The sequence below is a fragment of the Cervus canadensis genome, chromosome 1 (genome assembly GCF_019320065.1).
Source record: "Cervus canadensis isolate Bull #8, Minnesota chromosome 1, ASM1932006v1, whole genome shotgun sequence".
NCBI classification, from domain to species: domain Eukaryota; kingdom Metazoa; phylum Chordata; class Mammalia; order Artiodactyla; family Cervidae; genus Cervus; species Cervus canadensis.
In genome coordinates, this window is record NC_057386.1 from 122,699,970 (window position 1) to 122,720,041 (window position 20,072).

The window sequence follows — 20,072 nt, forward strand, 5'->3', positions numbered from 1 at the left end:
AGGATTTAGAATATTACATAAACTTAGTTGAAAAAGCAGCAGCAGGGTTTCAGAGGATTAACTCCAAGTTTGGAAGAAGTTCTACCATGGGTAAAATGCTATCAAACAGCATTGCATGCTACACAGAAAGCATTTGTGAAAGGAAGAGTCAATCAATGTAGCAAACTTCACTGTCATCTTACTTTAAAAAACTGCCTTCAGCAAATATGACCCTGATCAGTCAAGCCATCAGCATGGAGGCAAGACCCTGCACCAGCAAGAAGGTTATGACCCACTTAAGGTTTACATGATGGTTAGCATTTTTTAGTAATAAAGTATTTTTAAATTAAGGGATGTAGACTGTTTAGACATAATGCTATTGCACACTTAAAAGACTATGGTATACCATAACATAACTTTTTATATGCACCGGGAAACCAAAAATTTGTGTGACTTGTTTTATTGCAATATTCACCTTACTGCAGGTAATACTGCCATATCTCCAAGGTATGCCTGTATTTTCTGACCACCTTATACAAGTGTAAAATAGATAGAAAGGATATATATACACACACACATATCCTTTATATATATATAAGGAAGAATATAAAAGCCCTGTGATCCCATGGGAGTATGTGCAGACCAGTGGTTCTCAACTGGGCAATTTTGCCTCCAACAGGACACATGCTAATGTCTGGAGACTTTTTTGATTTTCATGACTAGGGATGGGAGTGCTATTAACATCGAGTGGGTAGAGGCCAGAGATGCTGCTCAACCATTCTACCACACACATGACAACCCCCCACAAAAAGAATTATCTGGCCCAACATGTCAATAGTGCCAAGTTGCAAAACTCTTCTGTGAAGGCTATCCAGTTAAGAAGTCACAATTCCTGTCCTCAAAGAAGTAGGAGTGTAGGAGAAAGAATTAATGCCACCACTTCTGTCATCAATAATAATGCCCATCTACTGAGCCCTATATCAGGCACTGTGTTTGGTTCTTTAGGGTGACCAAACTGAATCCTCCCAACAATCCTCTAAGGAGGGTATTATTAGTATCCTGTGGCACTGAGGCCAAGGAATAGCTAACCCTGTGGCCTCTAGGTTCTCCTACTAAGCACATTCTGATGATAGGGGTGCAGATGAATGTCAGAAGAGCTGGATGTTGGTTCAAAATTGGGTTCTACAAATCATGGGAATCCCAACTCTGCTACTTGTTGGCTGGATGGCCTTGGACAAACTAAAGAAAACGGCCACAGAGACCCAGAGGAGTGAAGTCAAAGAAGACAGGGAAATGGACCAGGCAAGGGAAGGTAACCTCTACCCATGACTAGCTTCGTGCAATGCTGGGAGGGTGACTCCAGGCCCAAGAAAGCTTAGGTACCCAAGAACATCCATAAGCCAGCTCAGTCCACAGCCACCTCCCAGAAATAGTTCATTTCACGTAGAAGAACAACTCTTTCTCCATCATTTGGTGGCTCGGGGGTGGGGGTGGGGTAATTAAACAGGAGACAGTACAGATTTCAGAGGCCCAGGTTGGTTCATGCTCTGGGCTCGATGCTAATAAAAGAACATGCATCCTGCCCACACATTGCTTGCCTACTCCTCCTGGCCACATCTCTGATACACAGCCAGTTATCCCCATGGAGAGAAAAGGCACTTCTGAGCAGAGGGTGCATGCAGCCACCCACCCACACACAGCAGTGCTGTCTCTTCAAGCACAAAGCCAAGTTTGGGTTTTCCTTTTTTTTCCAGCTTCTATTTTCTAGAAAAATTTACTCTGAAATCAACATCTCTTCCCAATATACACATCTGCTTTATAATTATAGAGACCCAAAGAGTACTAATAGAGGTAATGGTGTATGACACAGAGGGAAGGTTGGGCTTGGTCATTATTGCTGCAGCAGAGAGAATATTTTCTTAAGATGTATTTGATGTGACCTAAAAATTGCTTTTACATGTAACCTCAACATTTAAGGAAAATGACAAAATGCAGTTTTCTTGATGTCTATAAATAACTCCCATAACGCAAAAAAAATACATTTTTTCTTAATAAACTATCAAAAGAAAACTTCATATCAAAAAACACAATCTGTACTTCCAACCTAAAAAGAAGTATATGTGTTGAGTTCTCTCTAATCACTGCAGTAATAATTAAGATCATGTTTAAACACCAAGCCATCCATTTATTTCCTTGGGAAGATGACCTCAAGTCTACAAGACTGCCTCCAAATCACAGATCACAAATCACAGATATCCTCAAGATAAACAAGAATGGATAGTGGAGGCTAAAACGAGGGAATCAAAATTAGCTCAGCCACGGGCTCTACCTTCATTGTGGCCAAAGGCACTAAAAATACATGTGAGCGCAAGATGCAATATGGTGCAAAAAATAAAACACTCATCGGCATTCTGTTCCAAAAATGTATTGGCTTTTAAGATTGAGCATTCTGAAATTTATGAACTAACTTTATAAGCTCATTTTAAAATACACACTGGTGTCCATCATGAACACTTAGAAATACAACAGTCCCTGCCTCAACCCAATCCACGGTTTCAGTTACCCATGGTCAACTGTGGCCCAAAAATATTAAGTGGAAAATTCTAGAAATAAACAGTTTATAAACTTTCAACCGAGCACTGAGATGAGCAGTGTGATGCAATCTCCCACTGCCCTGCTCTGTCCTGCCCAGGATGTGATTCATCCCTTTATCCAGTCAATCTACACTATATACTACCCGCTAGCTGACTTGGCTATGGGATCAACTGCCGAAACATCACACTACTTGAGTGCAAGTAAACCTTATTATACTTAGTAATGGCCCCAAAGCCCAAGAGTAGTGATGCAGCAATTCTGATATTCTCTTAGTGTGCCTAATTTATAAAGTAAACTTTATCATAGGTATGTATGTATATACAGGGGGAAAAGTATATAAATAGTGTTCAATACTATATGCTGTTTCAAGCACCTACTGGGGGTCTTGGAATGTATTCCCAGCAGATAAGGGGGAACTGCTACCCCCAAAATACCACTCTCCTAAAAAGCTGCTTCTGAATCTAGCTAGCTTTGGGGCTTACCAAACCCCCTGTGCCAACCCACACACACACCACATACACACACACACACACACACACAGAGCAGTGGTCTCCAGCTGAATTACAGCATACGCTTTGGAATCATTTATTAAAATTTGTGTCATTAATAAAAGCATAGTTACATGATTTCTAATATGGTCCCCATCTCTAAGCCAGGGCCTAGCTCTGCAGGTTAATTTCACTGGCATGCTACCACCTCTTGCCTGGATGGCTGCAGTAATCTAACTCTTCTCCCTGAAGCCAACCCTGCTCATCTTCTTATCCACAAAATAATGATCAGAGGACCCCTCTGCACAATGAGAACCAGACTCTCCATATACCGACTCAAAGTCCTGAAAAGGCTTCCTGCTCATCACAAATACAGCAAGATCCAAAATCAGAGACCCTGCCTGTCTCCTCTCGGACCACATCTCCCACGCATGCTGAAGCTCTGACTGCTCCAGCAAGCTTGCTGTTCACTGGACAGCCACAAGCTTGTCCCGGCCTCGGGGACAAAAGTGCTGGTTCCCAGCCATTCCCCACCCAGGTTCAGATTTCTTCACAGCACTTCCCACCATCTGAAAACTTTCTTATCCATGAACTTACTTATCCTCTCTCTGTCTCCCTGCACAGAATGTTAGCTTTGTGAAGGCAGGGACCTTATCTATCTTGCTCAGCCATGCCACAGGCTTAGAACTATGTATTTGCTCAATGAACAAATAAACAAATGAATGAATGATGTGCCAAGCAATTCTGTGCCCTGGACAGTCTCAGTTTAAAGGTATCAGTGGGACAAAGAAATCCAAAATAAGAAGTGCATCAGATCAACGCTGGCTTGGGAAAGCTCTCTGGTCCTTGCACGGGAGGTGCTCAGCATTGGTTCTGGGACAACAACGTCATGAGGATACATGCTCTGTCCCATCCAGGGGACGCTCTAGCACAGTGTTGGAGTGGGAGTGTGTGACCCCCAGGCTGGACACAGTGCACGTCCGTCTCCCCCAGCACCTAGTTCCAGACCCCAAGGGAAGTATGTCCTATCAGGAGCCTGGGGTGTGTTTTACAAAGGGTACAGGTTTAACTAATACATCACAGGCTCCATTCTGAGTAAAAACTTGGATGGAGATATCAGGACATCTGTCAGGCACCCCCATGGAGCCTGATTGTCTCAATGGGCAGAAACCAGCAAGATGACTTTGTTAAGAGGAGCGAGGAAGAGAAGAGAATCCAAAGCACCCATGGGCCCATCTTCACCCCTAAATAACAGCAGCAAACATGAAATGAACAGTCACTGTGCTCCTGGCACCAACACTATATGCTCTGAGTGACCCCACAACAAACCCAGCACACAGCCAAGAATAACCTCCACTTTCTACAGAAGGAAACTGAAGCTAAGAGGTTAAATACCTTGTTCACACAGCTAGCGGGGGGCGGGCAGAGTCTATATCCACCTGAGCCCAAAGCCTACACTTGCAACGAGTGTGCAACGGTCCATCCTGCAAAACAAAGAATGCTAGGCTTCCCTGGTGGCTCAATAGTAAAGAATACACCTGCCAACGCAGGTGACACGGGTTCCATCCTTGGTCCAGGAAGATCCCACATGCCTCAGAGCAACTAAGCCTGCGCTCCCCAACAAAAGAAGCAACAGCAATGAGAAGCCTAAGCACTGCAACTACAGAGTAGACCAACTAGAGAAAAGCCCAGGCAGCAACAAAAAACCAGTGCAGCCAAAACAAATAAATAAACAAACAATGCTTATATTAGCTCTAAAGTTAAAGCTGGAAGAGATGGCCATCCTCTGCCACATGCATGGCGAGTGAACTTAAGTAGTAATCCAAGCTTCCTGGTCAGTTTCTTTCTCTGTAAGACTATGGGTTACCGCTGGAATTAAATGAAAATGTTTGTTAATCCCTTAGAAGAATGTCTGGTACAGTGAATTCTCAGTAAAGTCAGCTCTTTCACCTTTATTATTAGGCTAATCCATCGATCCCACATGCTCTATCAGGGCCAGGGTTGTTGGAGGCTGGGCAGTGTAGTGGTACAGCCTATGGGTCTGAGTCTCAGATCTGTAACTACCTACAAAATCTTGCTGAGCCTCGGTGTCCTCCTCTGTAGGATGGGAATAATATAGCCTCCTCACACAGTTACAGTGAGATAGTGAGGACTTAATGAAATACATGTGAAGAGCCATTCAGCACAGTTCTGGGTGCACAACAGTTGACAGCTTCCATGAGCAGCTGTATAAACTGTGCAGAAGAACTGGCATAATCCTTAACCACTTTTAATTCCATTTGACAAATGTTCATTGAAGGCCTGCCAGAAGCAAGGTCCTATTTCATGCAAAGGGTAGAAGACATGGTCCCCATCCTCAATGAGGGCTGAGGAGCTTCGCCAAACATAGGGCACAAGAAGGGGTGAGTGAGAAGGCAGGCTGGGGTCTTGGCACACCAGGCATGAATGCCAAGCTCGGGAGTGGTCATTAATTCTGTGCACATCGTGATGCTACAAGGTCTGAGCTGGAGAATGACATCATCCAACTTGTGCTTCGGGAGAATTCCACCCTCTGGAGAGGGTAGATTAGATCAGGGAAAACCAGAGGCAGATGAATCAGTCAGGAGGCTACTGCAATGGTCCAAGCAAAACTCAATGAGTGGTGGCGGTGAGGACAGAAAAAAGGGCATAGACGCAAAAGGCACAACTTAGAAAACTTGGCGACGGAGGAGATGAGAGGGGATGAAACCCCGTTTAAGATGACTCAGTTTTCTTGCCTAGAAAGGTAGGAAAAAGTGGTAGTTCCTTAAATGAGATGAGGAAAACAAAACTGCTGCCAAGTGGCTTACTGAGTGAGCAAGTGAGTCTGTTGGTGACAGGGATGTTGAGATGCTAGTAGGACATCCTGGTGGTGATGAACAGGGGAGGAAGTCCATGGGCAGGTGAGAGTTACAGACAAAGGACTGAATGAGATCATCCAGAACAGGGGAAAAAGACAATGAAGGTGGAGTTTAGGGGACAATGCAACATCTCAAAAGCCTGAAACAGCCATGGAAGAGTGAGAAGGGCAGTGAAGTGGAAGGAAGGGAAAACCAAGTTCTCATAATGAGAAAGAGAAGAAAGTTTCAGACACATCTGGCAACTAATGGCATCACGTGGGGAGGGGGCAGAAACCACTAAATTCAGTGATTTCCATAAAGTTGGAGAGGTTGGAAAAGAGGCATTGAGCGTAGGCTATTCTTTCAGGAAGCCTGTCAGAGAAAGGAAGGTGAGAGAGGTCAGGAGACGCAAGACAAATAAAACAGAGAGAAGCAAGAGAAATTCACTTAGGAGAAGGGACAGTTGCCAAACTGGCACTGGGACTGGGAACATACAGCACCATTTAGTCAATTACTGTCTTCTTAAGGGATCCGAGGCAACCATGCAAATCAGCATGTGTAGGCCAGCAAAAAAATGCATTCAACACATCTTCTGGAGTCTAATCTTCAGGACTGGGCTGGGATCGTTTGGATTGGATTTCCTAAAGGTATCTTTAAGACAAATGAGAAGGCGGCAGAATGGTCCTGCCAGGCTTGCGAGGCAGGCACGCACAGTCTAAATAGAGAACAGAATAAGGCAAGAACAAGATGTGCTTGACTAAGAGAGAGAAGAAATTAAGCAAGAGGAGAAAACCCAACACAATAACATGGAGGCAAGGGTTAGGCAGCTGGTTGAGGGGACAGAGGAGTGGAAACAGCACGGAGCACTCAATGGCAGTGTCCATGGGGGGAAGCTAGGGCGGGTTCTGTAACCGATTTGGGAGGTACAGATGATGCAAACCTTCACGAACCAGAGCAGATTCTGCTACTGTTCAAACAAATTGAAACACAGGTAAGGCTGTCCACCATGGGGAGGCAGCAAGCGCAATGACAGAAAGGTCTGGGCTGGAGGTGGGAAGGAATAAAGTTTTTTAGTATTTTAGTAAAAAGTAAGTAGGACAGACTGGAGAGCCCAGGCCGTCTTTGGCTGGTAAATAAGTCTTCCCAAAATGGATAGCAGGAGGCAGTGAAATACAAAACATAGATGTGAACAGGCATGGATCACAGAGTCATCAACAAACTGAGAGCGGTGACCCTAAAAATGATTTGGATCGACTCTCCCACAATGCCTACTGAGCAGCTTGTCTGTGATCCACCTTAAGGGAGAGTGGAGGACAAGGTCGAACCAGTACCTTGTCCTCACCAAGCTTACACTCAAGCAAATAAGAACTCTCAGGGAGAAAGTGTGTGTGCACATGTTCATGTACACACAGACACAAGCCAGGCGAGAGCCTCTAAATGAAGAGGCAGAAGTCATCAACCCCAAGAGCTATGCAGCCTACCTACTTGACAAACTCTCAGAAACAGAGAACAAAACCTAACCTTTCTACAGCCCATCAGCCCTTCTCCCCCTCCGTCCCACCCCCACTGTTCAGTCACCACCCACGACAGGCATCTGCTTCTGACAAGCATGGGAACCTGGGGACCCCTTACCTATGTCCCTATTTCTCATGTATTGCATTTATCTGGCAGCCTAGCACAGTGGCTAAGAGACCCTAGAGCCACCCTGCCTGGGTTCAAGTCTCAGCAGAGCCACTAGGAGCTACATGACCTTCAGTGAGTTGCTCACTCTCTCTCCATGTCTCAGTTTCCTCACCTGTAAAATGGAAATGATGATGGTGCCTTCCTTGGGAGCTGTTGTATAGTTTAAGTGAGTTAGCCTATGCAAAGTGATTGGAGCAGAGCCTGGCACAGAGTCGGTACCCTGCAAGGACGGGTGACTCTTATCTCCCTGACCACCGGAAATTCTCTCCATGTGCCTCCCCACTCCCCCAAATCCACTGTCTTTTAAGAAGCTGAGGCAAATACTCGACCTTCCATTAGTCTGCTTGTAAAGTCAATTCCAACACACCTATTTTCTGAGAGTTTATATTATCTTGTGCTCCAGGAAAACCAGGATGAATAAGCCCCAGCCTTGCCTTTCAGATCACAGCCCATGTGGGGAAACAGACATTCCAACAAAGATCATCACTGGACTTTGGCAAAAACTGGGAATCGGCATTACCCGTTAAGTGGCTTCCACATTAAGACTTTTTGCCTTACCGTCCTAATACTCCTAAAGTACTTCAACATCCAGTGATATTCTCAGTCAAGGTGTTTGCCTTGTGTCCCATGAAGTATTCCATACATATATGCTCTGACTTGTTCAAATGGATGGGAAGGAACCCATTCTGGGGCTGGGCCTTCAAATTCTGGCCCCCACCACTCCACCCCAAAAGCCATCTCTAACCTGCAGGGATGTGGGAGCTGCATATCAACTTGCGATGGATCAGGGTGTTCAAGCATCTCTAGCAGGAAATTCCCAGGGCCTGGGAAGCTGGGTTTCTGGTCTGGCATGACTTTGGACTATGATATTTATTGCTTACTATTTATTATGATATTTATTGTTTCACATATACAGTATACAGAAGGACATCTTTCATATAGAGACTAGTGTAGAAGTAATAAAAATAACTTAAGTGGACATTCAGTATGACTTATCCATGTGCCAGAGACTAGATTAAGTACTTTACCTATTTCATACCATCCTCCCAACAGCCCTAAGAGGCAGGTATCTCACTTTCAGTTGAAGAAAGTGACATGAAAGAGGCCCCAGTAGAGCAAGGAAGAGGCACCCCAAACTGGCTCTCTGAAAATCCAGAAAGGCACTGGTGGAAGCCATTTTTCACCCTTCCACAGTATTTGAATGGCTGGTTCCAAGAATAAATTTTCAGATCCACTCAAAAGGAAAGGAAAAAGCCCTGAATCAAAAGAGAAAGCCCCCATCCTAAAAATAGCCTCTTCAGACACTGTCATCCCACGGATTCCAGTCTCTTCTAGATCCCATTGGTCCTCTAAGATTTCCAACTTCTCTAAAAGCATAAAACCAGCATGTGCAAAAACTAACACAAAATGTAAAATCAACTGGCTTTTTCCTTCTAGAGTTTATACTGAAGGTTTGCAGAAATGCATTGATTCTAGGAAGGAGGAGAGGGACCTAAAAAAAAAAAAAACATAACCCATGCTGACAGAGGAGGGAGGAGAGCTGAGATCCATTATATTTTTAAACCCTTAACACACTGATTTCTGTTACTATCCCTCCATTGTCAAATCCAAGCAAACAGAGGCTCAGAGGAACACCCAGGCATTCAGAGCTTCGGGGTTTGGTTTGGGTTACTGTTGGTTAAAAAGAAAGATGCACCAGACACACACTCTCCAGCATGAACTTTGCCATCATTCCACCCCAGAGACAACCAGAACTAGTTTGTAGGATCTCTCTCACTCCCTCCAACTCAAGTGCAAGGAACTACCACTACAGCTCAGACTCAGAATGCTGAGATCAAGATTTTCAGTAAACCTCAGGGCTTCCCTGGTGGTCCAGTGGTTAAGAATCCTCCTCGCAATGCAAGAGACACAGGTTCAATTCCTGGTCCGGGAAGATGCCACATGCTGTGGAGCAACTAAGCCTGTGTGCCACAACTACTGAGCCAGCACTCCAGAGTCCACAAGCCACAACTACGCAACCAGAGAAGACACCAATGAGAAGCCACACACGACAATGAAGAACAGCCCCCATTCACCTCAACCAGAGAAAGCCCGAGTGCAGCAACAAAGGCCCCACCATAGCCAAAAATAAATGAATAAATCTTAGAGGAAAAAAAAGATTCTTGTTAAACCTAAAATGATGCATTCAATGGCTGGCTTAAAAATAGTTTGGGGTCCCAAAAAAGGATCCTAAAAAGTGATGAGCGATCACAATAATTAAAATCATTCTGACTGTGAGAGTCTCTGTGAAAATTCCTCTTTCATTCAGCTCCACCTCTGAACATTTCATTCAGTTTAGTGGCAAGAGATCTGGGGTCAATTCTTTCCAACACAGTACAGCAGCATCTGCAATTTCCTCAGTGGTGTGAAGAGTGAGTAACAGCATAGGTAATCAATGTGTGTAAACAAAAACCTGTGATGCTGAAACAGGGAGGGGGAGGAGAAGAAAATCTCGGAGAAACCCCAGGTCTCTGGTGGCAATGGTGGCCTCTCCAGAAAATGTCCCCCTCCTACCTCCAAATGAATTTTGTAACGATTATAAGTTATCAAAACTGCAGGGGCTTCTAAGTAATGTCAGCACTGCATCTTTTCTGAATTTCTAATGATGATGATCCAATATATCCAGGGTTACCTGTGCCCAACAGGTGGGGTGAATTTCTAAAATGATGTTGTAGGTTTCACCCATAGTATCCCAGGCTGAATGAATAAGTCCAACAGCAAGACCACATTATAAGATGAAAGGAAATCTTTCTGATTCCATTCCCAAATCACCATGGAAAGGGCACTGATCCATACCACCCACCCACCGACAGGAATACTTCAATTACATCGTCCAGATAAGTAATACACAGTTTTGTTTGCATGGACACTTTAATGAGGATCTTGTTAAGCATCTGTTACGGGCATGGACGGAAGCTCATTTTATGCTCTAGAGATATATTTTGAACTATCAAAGGTGAAACAGCATTATCTTCAAATACAGTGAGCAATATAAACACAATCTGAGAGAAAGGATCATGAGTAAATTAAATCCACAAATATTTATCGAGTGCCTGGGCCTTAATACTGAGATGCCCCTGTCGGAAAGCTCCCTTAACTGAGTCTTCTGTGAGAAGCAAAAAGATGCAATCACAGTCTTCCTGAAAAATAGGCAATTAATCACACACTGCTTCAGATTAACTGCAACGCCTGAGAGCCCCCACATCATTTTGCCTTTGCCCCTGAAATCTCATTCCCTCAAGTCCTTCCCAGTTTTTCAGATCACTGGTTAGCACCCCAAGCAAGCTTTCTTTCTGATCCGCCTAGCCCACTGGTGACCAGAACTAGAACTCTCCACGCACCTCTGTCCAGTCCAACGGGTGACCTTCAGTGCGCTGTGTATGTCAAGGTTAAGCTGCCCACTAACTATGTATCCTTTAACAGCAGGCCTCCAATTCTGCCCCGCTCTTCGATGCCAGTGCAAAACCTCCCAGCCCTGCTGGGCCGTTTCAAACCATCTGATGGCACATTCAACAGCTAGTGAGCTTTCTGCCTCTTCTCCCATGATCCAGATTGCTTCAGGGCTGCAGAGCAAATTAGCCAGCAAGGTACAGCCACCACTACTGAAAACCCTGAGTTTTAATGCAAGCCCCCAGGGAGGGAGGAAAAAAGGGTCACCTCGGTCTCTTTCAACCCAAACAGCTCTTCAAATTCTACTGCAGCCCACAGTACTGCAGCCCTTACGTCTCATCAAGTGCCCAGTTACCCCCCAGATGTCTGAAATCTTTTCAGGAACGTTACTGTCAAAATAGCACCCATGGGGAGACACCATCCAAGAACCCACATGACATCCCTTCAAATCGATATCGGAGCTACAAGCACAACAAATCGGGAATAAATGCTGCCAAGATAAAATCAAATTCTGCTTGTTTTCTAAGTGGGCAGCCACTGATCACCCAACATTACTCCAAGAGCCTCCAAGTGAGGGAGCTGGGGCTTCAGGGCGCATAACACAATCTGGTTCAAGACCTTCCAGGGGAACTCACACCCCTGAACACAAAATGTCATCAGATCATGAGAACGAAGCAAGACATTGAGCTCTGACATCCACAGAAGCTACTGCATTTCTGACAAATATCCAGGAGGCTGGAAGCCAGGGACCCCCGCCCGCTGTCTCCAACTGCCAAGCGCTGGACTAACACATTTTTCATTAGCTTTTTCAAGAATGGAGAAAGAGCAATCGTGTCAAGAGGCTGACAGTGATATTTATACTTCCATTTCCTAGTCTCCTGGTCTGTTTTTTCCCCGGTGAAGCCCAGCTTCTGTGAATCAATGACTCGGCTACATCACACGCCCGCCCGGTGGCTCACGGTAACGGGGCTCCCTCTGGCCACCAGTGCTTTGCTGGCTCAGAGGCTCAGCTGGCAGATCCTGGATCTTGCAGCAGACTTTGAGCCGAGCTGAGCACCATCCCTCCGTCAGGGCTTTCGTACAGCCACTTGCAGCTCAGCTAACCCTTACCTCATGAGAAACAGATTTTAGGATTCTTTCAACCCTGCCAAGATAGCAACCTCCATCTACCCACCTGAGAGACAGAGGGATACACAGATGGATAAACAGACAGCTCAGCTCAGCCCTGTACATTTCTCCCTTCACCGAGGATCTGCACTGCTAGGTATCTCCCACTGCCTCCTCCCCTCTAAAGAAGACCAAAGACTGAAAAACTAACCCAAAGTACCCAATTGACAATTACGATGCTATGAACAGGAAGAGGTACCTTTAAACGCAGGAAAATGAGAATATGAACGGTCTATCCCACCAAAGCCCAACCAGGTAAATTGCTCTTCAAATGCAGGCTGATTAACAGTTTTCCTCCACCACACTCCCCCCACCCTGCCGCCACCACCACCACCTTTGGGCTCTATGCCTTGTATCAATGCAGGTCCCTTAGAAAAGTCAAAATTTCACTTACTCAGATCTACCAAGAATTCCCAGTGCCTTGCTATACGAAAACCCCACAAACGGCAGTTCTTCACCCGAGAAACCTGAGGGGTTCAGCTGGCACGGAGAGGATGAAACCCACGAATTCTTCTCTGGTTCATCAAAATTGGAGGTGTCATCATCAGACTTGAGGGTGGGAACGAAGGGGGGAGGAGCTGGTTAAAGAAAAAACAAGAAGAAGGGGTTGGGGGGGGAGAAAAATTCAGACGGATTCAACACTGTTGCGGAGAAGAAAATCGTCTCACTCCTTCGGCGATCCTGATGGCACTGCAGCGCCTGCTTTCAATCTCGCTCACACACAGGCAGACCCAGCCTCTGCTCCGCTTTACAGCAACAAGAGCTTAACCCCTTCCCTGCCAACATGGCCACCAACCCGCAGACGGGCTGCCTTCCTGCCGGGAGAAACTGAAGGGTGAACTCAAACAGGTCACTTGGTAGAACGGGAAGAAAGCACTTCTTGGGGAACTCGTTGCTGATATTTCCAGAAGGCTGCTACGGAGCATCAGCTGGCTGGTGCTGGCATGCCAGATGAACCTAAACCTATTTATTCCCTCTTCCAGATAGATCTAAATCGTTCACACTTAGTGCTAATCACTGGGATAAGGTAGAGTTTCTACATTTTATGGATTAGCCAGAGTGAGAGGAAGGAGGGGCAGGAGAGGGGGTTTGAGAGGTATGTAACTAGTGTGAGGAGAGCACTGCAGTCTAGCCCATTCATATCCGGATGAGTATACTCGCAGCTCTTATGGACCACTTTTTTTTTTTTTAAGTTCATTATCCCTCCTTCCCAACTCGATCACACCCCATGAATCCACCGCAGTTTAATCAGCATAATGAAATGCCAGCCAAATAAAGTTCTTCCCAGTGATGTACAGCACCCCTGCGTGCTGACAGTGTGGATGGACAGCTGCGTCCTACCTCGTTAAGGCATGACTCCCAGCTAGGAACGTCCTACATCTTCTCCGCTTCCTGCGGACCTACTAAGCTCTCTCAGTCGGGGAGGTGGACACTGGTCCATCAGTCACCAGGAGGCTGCCCATTGTGGTGGGCTCCTGGGGGTACAGCCAGCCAGAAGCGTTACCATGGCTGCAGGCTGAAGCGTCTGTGGTAGGCAGGCTGGGTGAGCAGGCGAGCTGGGCATCACATCCCCCGCAGTGCAGGCTTCATGCTCCCCGCTCTGTGCCTGCTCTGGCGGTAACCCCACCTGGCTGCCTGCGTGGCAGGGGCCAATGCTGATCTGAGTGACAGAGCAGCATGAGTCACGGCCAGAGCTCTCGAGAGCGCCCCCTAGGACAGTTGTCACAGCCCTTCCCTGGACCAGGCTTCTTTTTTAACTCCTTGTTTTCTAGACAAAGCTCAGTGCCAGATAGGAGCAGCAGTCTGTTTTCCACTTACAGACTCCAAAGAATCTGGCTGTTTCCAAAGTTCCCCAGTGACAACAACAACATCAGAAGCAGCAGGCAGCATCGGGAAGGAGATGGAGTAGTGAAGGGATGTGGAGTGGGGAGGAGATGAAGACAGAATGAGGAGGTCTGGCAGCTCCCAGGAAATGCAAAAAGAACATTCTCAGAGCTTCAGGTGCACTGAGATGTGGTAGGAGACTGAAAACGTAATATGTGCACTTCCAGAAAATTATTTAACACCACCAAGCTCTTAGAGAATTTAAATCTTCCCTGTTAATGTCAGAACCTACTTGCTTAATACTTTAAAAATTAGGTGATGGAAAGAAAAATCATTGAATGCTTCAGCCCCCTCCCATATATACTTTCCATCAACATGGGCTCAAATCCAATTGGATTTCCATTACCCAATATCTTTTATTCAAGGAGAAAAAAAAAAACAAAAAACACATACAAAACACTTTTTAATGGAAATTATATTTCATGAGGACAAAAAAGTGTCCCATCCCAAAATAAGGAAACTCAGATAAAGACTGAGGAAATATATGGAGAGAGATTTGTAGATGATATTAATATGGAGGCATCATGGTTGGTGGCACATACTTTGACTCAGTCAGTTCAGTTGCTCAGTCGTGTCCGACTCTTTGCGACCCCATGAATCACAGCACGCCAGGCCTCCCTGTCCATCACCAACTCCCGGAGTTTACTCAAACTCATGCCCATCGAGTCAGTGATGCCATCCAGCCATCTCATCCTCTGTCATCCCCTTCTCCTCCTGCCCCCAATCCCTCCCAGCATCAGGGTCTTTTCCAATGAGTCAGCTCTTCGCATGAGGTGGCCAAAGTATTGGAGTTTCAGCATACTTTGACTAAGTGGGTTCAAACCCCAGCTCTACCACTTACCAGCACTGTGACCTTGGGAAACAAAGTCCCTTAACCTCTCTGACCCTCAGTTTCAACATAGAGAAAACTCCCTCAAAGGGCTGCTAGGAGGTTTAAGTGAAAGAAATCTATATAAAGTGTTACTGACACAGTTTTTTGTATGTAATAAACACTCCATACAGACTACCTGCTGTTATTATTGCCCACATGACACAGATGTTTGTGACAGACCCCATGGTTACAAGGCTAGTGGGAAACAGCAGAATCTGTGTTGAGTATGCTTCTCTCTGCCCAAGGCACGGACACACTCACACATGTTTGTGTTCATCATTTCATCTCATTCTTAGCAGAAGTTTAATTCCCTTTCTACTATATACTAATTTATCTTTGAGAGACTGAAATAGAATTTCTGAGTGAGGAGTATGATTAATATAGGGGCAGGAGTCACCCTCTGTGAAACAATTACAACTGAGAAATTCTGTACTATGAAATAAGATCCCTCTTTAAACTCCACCAGGCTCAAGGCTAGTCTGTGTAGTTAAGATTAGATCAAGGGCCAGGGAAGCTTCAATATGAGGGAGAAGTCAACATGAAATACCCCCGCTGGTAACAGGTGAGAAATTCACAGGACAGATGAAAAGCCAAGAACGTCAGCCTTTAGACAGGTAGTCAGCTGGCTAAAACGGGAAATGCTGAAAAGAGGGGCTCTTCTGGGAGCCACATTTGGACAGGGAAAAGTATCATAGCCTCAAGCCAAAGAGAAGTGGGAGAAATGGAAATTCTCAACACACCAGAAAATGATGGATGTTCACCCTTGTCCAGAGCCCTTTAGGGGGAAAGAAACAGCATAGCTATTAAAACCGTAGCCCCAGGGAGGGTGTCTGTATTTACAGTACCCTACATGGTGTGGGAACTGTAAGCCAAGACATTATCACCAGTATTGGTCCATGATCCCTTAGGGTACTGGCAGATTACATGGAGAAATATTTGAAGGGCCACATTCACAACCCAGGACACAACCCAGAAGGCAAGATTCCTCCTCTCTCTCTTTCATTCCCATACATACATACACACACACACACACCACATACTCTCTCAACTAGAAATGAATCCACAATAAAAAAGTAAATATCAGTAACTACACATAACAAGGAAAAAGAAACCACCCAAAATACCATGAAGGAGCATCAGCAGATACAAGAAATGGGAGAATTAACCCCCCAAAAACTGAAGATAAGAGAACAATCTAAAATGGACCATAAAATAAATTTTCATTCATTACCAAGATAAATGAGCAAAAATTCTAAAAAAAGAACAAGATATGCTAAAGAAAAGACAAAGCACATTTTTGAAACTTCTAAAAATGAAAAATATGATTGCTGAATTTAAGGTTTGAAACTCACTGTTAAACAGACACAGCTAAAGAGAAAATTAGTGAACTAGCAGTAGGACCTGAGGAAATCACAAGGAACCATGTTTCATAGGTGTGATCTGTAGACTGACAGCATCATCAGGGAGTTAGTTAGAAATAAAGAATCACAGGGCTTACACCATGACTCATGAATGAACACTTGCATTCTAACAAGATCCCCAAGTGATCTGCAAGAACACGACAGTTGGAAAAGTGCTCATATAGAATGCAATACACAGAGACAAAGAGACAGGAGAAGAAGAACGAGAAGGTTCAATGCACCTCTAATATGAGCATCAGAAAGAACAGAGAACTAGCTCAATATCTGGATGACAGATTTTAAGACACTGTATACACTGAAGACTACCAAGTATATGACCACATCTATATCAGATTTCCCTGGTGGCTCAGTGGTAAAAAATCCACCTGCAAAGCGGGAGACCTGGGTTCGATCCCTGGGTGGGGAAGAGCCCCTGGAGAAGAGAATGGCAACCCACTCCAGTATTCTTGCCTGGGGAATCCACATGGACAGAGGAGCCTGGCAAGCTGCAGTCCACGGAGTCGCAAAGAGTCAGACACATACATATTGGGGGGAGGGGCTAATTCTCCTCTTTCCTATACCTATTGGAAAAAGTCCCTTTTTTTTGATCCTCATACAAAATGATTTTGTTGCTTTAAAAAGGTATTCATTGGTCAGTGAAATCACTGGATTTGTATCTACATTGATGGAAGTATACAATGTACCTAAGAACACAGCACAGTGCCAGGCACTGAGCAGATACACAATAAATACATGTTGAATAGATACATAATTAAACAATTAGAAAATAACTCTTTCAAAGAGAGCACCTGGCATAATACAGGCCGTGAAGAAGCTACTGTATGTTTGAGTTAAATGAAGAGGCTTTAAAAGTAGAGATTGTTCTGTCTGAAAAATATGTTAATGAGTACTTATATTAATATTTCCTGACAGAGCAATCATCAATTCACCCCCACTGCCCATGCTCACTACATTTAATAATGGCCAATAAGAAGTCCTATATTAAGATCTGTTTGTTGGTAAGAGCCACTAAAAAAACAGGATGAAGTTTTCCCTATATATTTTTTAAATAAGTCAGCCTACGCTTGAGGTCACATCAGGGCACATTCTCTTTAGTGGCAGGGGCTACACAAGTACGTTCTGGAGGGCCCCCCTCCCACCGCCACCCAGTTATAAGATGGCAGAACAAGGCTTTCAGAAACAAAGAGCTATTTTAAGAACTGTAGTTAATCTCTCTCCTATAAATCCTCTTTTTAAAAACTTGACATTCATTAGAAGCTGGGGGCGGGGTGTATTACCTTCAAAAACATTCACGAATTAAAAAAAAAAAAAAAACATGAAAAGGTAAATGGATTCATCCCCTTGACCCTACTTCTTTCTAACATATCCCACTGAGCTCCATTTATCCCATTTAAACTTTTAACTTCCAGCATACCAAAATAAAACATTAATATTAAAAATGCAAAAGATTTTTCTCATTTCGGTTTAGTGTTGATCATCTGCTTTTCCCACTGGACACAAGCTCCATGAGGGGAAAGAAGACACCATTACACACCAACCACCTAGAACAGTTACCTGTCTGTCCCAATTCAAGGTTTCATATCTATATTGTGAAAGTAATGAATGACTAAGAACCTTAGATGTGGGATAATTTCTTAAACCTAATAGGCTATTTCATGCCATATGCCACTACAGGAAACTATAGAATACTCAATTTAGTCATGAAGAATTGGCACATTAAAAACAAAAACCTGAATTTAGTTAGATATAGCTCATGTAACTTCCATGACTTTTACTTATCACTATGGGTTAGACACTGGTGCTAAGTTGTGTGTGGCAAAGTTAGAAGAGGAATAACAGACAACATAAATGTCAGGACAAAGGCACATAAATAAATATCATGTGATGGTATAATGAATCAGAACTGGGCCTGGGACACAGTGGACATTCAATGATAGTAAATCAAAGACATTTTCAACTTCATTCTATCTAGCATGGTGTCACACATCTTAAAAAAGGTATTCAATTGATTAATTAGATGCTACATTTAAATCTAAAAGGAAGACTATCCCCAAATCAGCTGTCTTCTACTTCGTTAAAATCTGAGGCACCAGTGTGATCGTATTTATCTTCATGATGAAGACAGAACTGCAAGATAAGTGGAGAGGAGGCTATTTGTGTCATTCAGAGGTCAAGATGAGGCTGTGAAAAGTGGACAGTGCGTAAACAGAGTGATGGCCACCGTGTATTGCCAAAGTGGGTACAGTGAATTTTGTGTGTTCCTGCAGGAGTGCGTCATGGAGGTGATTGTTTCTCTAGAGTTAGTTAAAAGGTGTCTTCACGGGCTGGAGTGGAGATGAGTGCTTCTTTAGAAAAGCCAGGGAACAGTAGCCCAAGAAAGCTGTGGGTAATGAGGCCAGGAAGTAAATACAAGTGAAATCCTGGCTGGACCTTGAAGGGGGGAAAATCCTGGACTGGATTGACAGAAGAGATTATTAGAAAGAGTTTGAGAGTGCTGGGCTGGTGTCAGCACCTGAGACTGATATGATCGTTTTAATAGTGATGGTTGGTAGAGGTCGATGCTAGGAACCTCTAAAGGACAAGTCTACAATAGTTAATATGACAAATTCTACACTAAGGAAGTGATAACAGAAACAGAGGAGACATGGATTAACAGAAGGCATGGCAAAAATGTGACAACTGATGCAAGAGCAGAGATTTTTAAGAATATCAATGAGTGACTCTTACAAAGGGAACAACTCCAAGAGAAAAAGGTTGCAATAGAAAGAAGAGCAAGATTTCCAGTATCAGAAATCGCATAGGAATGAACCAAGAGAATAAATTAGAGGACAGGTAAGAAGAGCTAGCTACTATATACATATAAGTAATTTAGCCCATGAAAACATCTCCTGGAGCCTCAGGCAAGCCCCCTCACTGTCACCCCTCTGAGTAGAAAATGGTCAGATGTAACTTGTCCAGACAGCACAACTGTATACAAAATTCAAAAAGAAGAAAAACTGGATCTAGCTTCCAACAGACTTGAGTAGATAAAGAATTATCTGACATGTTTGGTTCCCCAGTTATAAAGAGACTTTTAGTAATGTTGACTTGGCTGGTGATCAGTTTTTAATATGGCATCTTCAAAGAAAACGAATATGGAAGTTTTAGCATCACTGAAGTATGCTTTAATCTGCTAAGAACAGATACTACATTTGATCCTAGCCAAAAGGCCAAGAAGTGATGAAGTATGCTTTAATTGATCAGTCTCAAGGATGCTAGGGCTGGGCTGCCCGCAGCTAAGCAGGTTTCCTCTCTGGGGGCAGATATAAGATCTCAATGGAGTTGTGCACTTTGTCTGAATCTCGCCTTTCTCAAGGGTCATGCTCCTATAGGCTGCTTACTATCAAGCAGCAACTTACGTTTTCCCACAAGACTACACTTTTAGAGATGCTTTCTCTCAATTCTGGATCACACTTCAACCAGCCTTCTAACACTTCCCCTCTCCCTCCTAGTCTAGGTATAGAGCAACCCTGTGAAACACCTACATAGGATGGAAACACTCAAAGAGAATCTTTTCAGAGTGTAACTAGTCAAGACTATAATTCTCTGGGTGTGGATACATCCAGTTTAGGGCACAGATGGAGGCACCCAGAACATACCTGAACAATAATTCATGGGTTTCCATTTCCTGGAACCTCCATGCTCTAGACCCCAACAA

General features: G+C 44.3%; 1 protein-coding gene and 1 pseudogene across 7 annotated transcripts in view; both read right to left on the reverse strand.

The window, feature by feature from the left end:
• Nucleotides 1-20,072, reverse strand: part of CIT (citron rho-interacting serine/threonine kinase) — a 171,727-nt gene that overhangs the window by 88,950 nt on the left and 62,705 nt on the right. For 5 of the 7 annotated variants that reach the window (XM_043440393.1, XM_043440404.1, XM_043440386.1 and 2 more), the window contains exon 10: nucleotides 12,594-12,777. The exons of 1 other annotated variant lie outside the window; for it this stretch is intronic. In XM_043440393.1, coding sequence (XP_043296328.1) covers nucleotides 12,594-12,777 — 184 coding nt within the window. Of the gene's footprint in view, nucleotides 1-12,593; nucleotides 12,778-13,540; nucleotides 13,868-20,072 lie in introns of those variants that run through there. One more of the 7 variants, XM_043440411.1, reaches the window with a different exon arrangement.
• LOC122425872 lies at nucleotides 19,453-19,596 on the reverse strand (annotated as a pseudogene).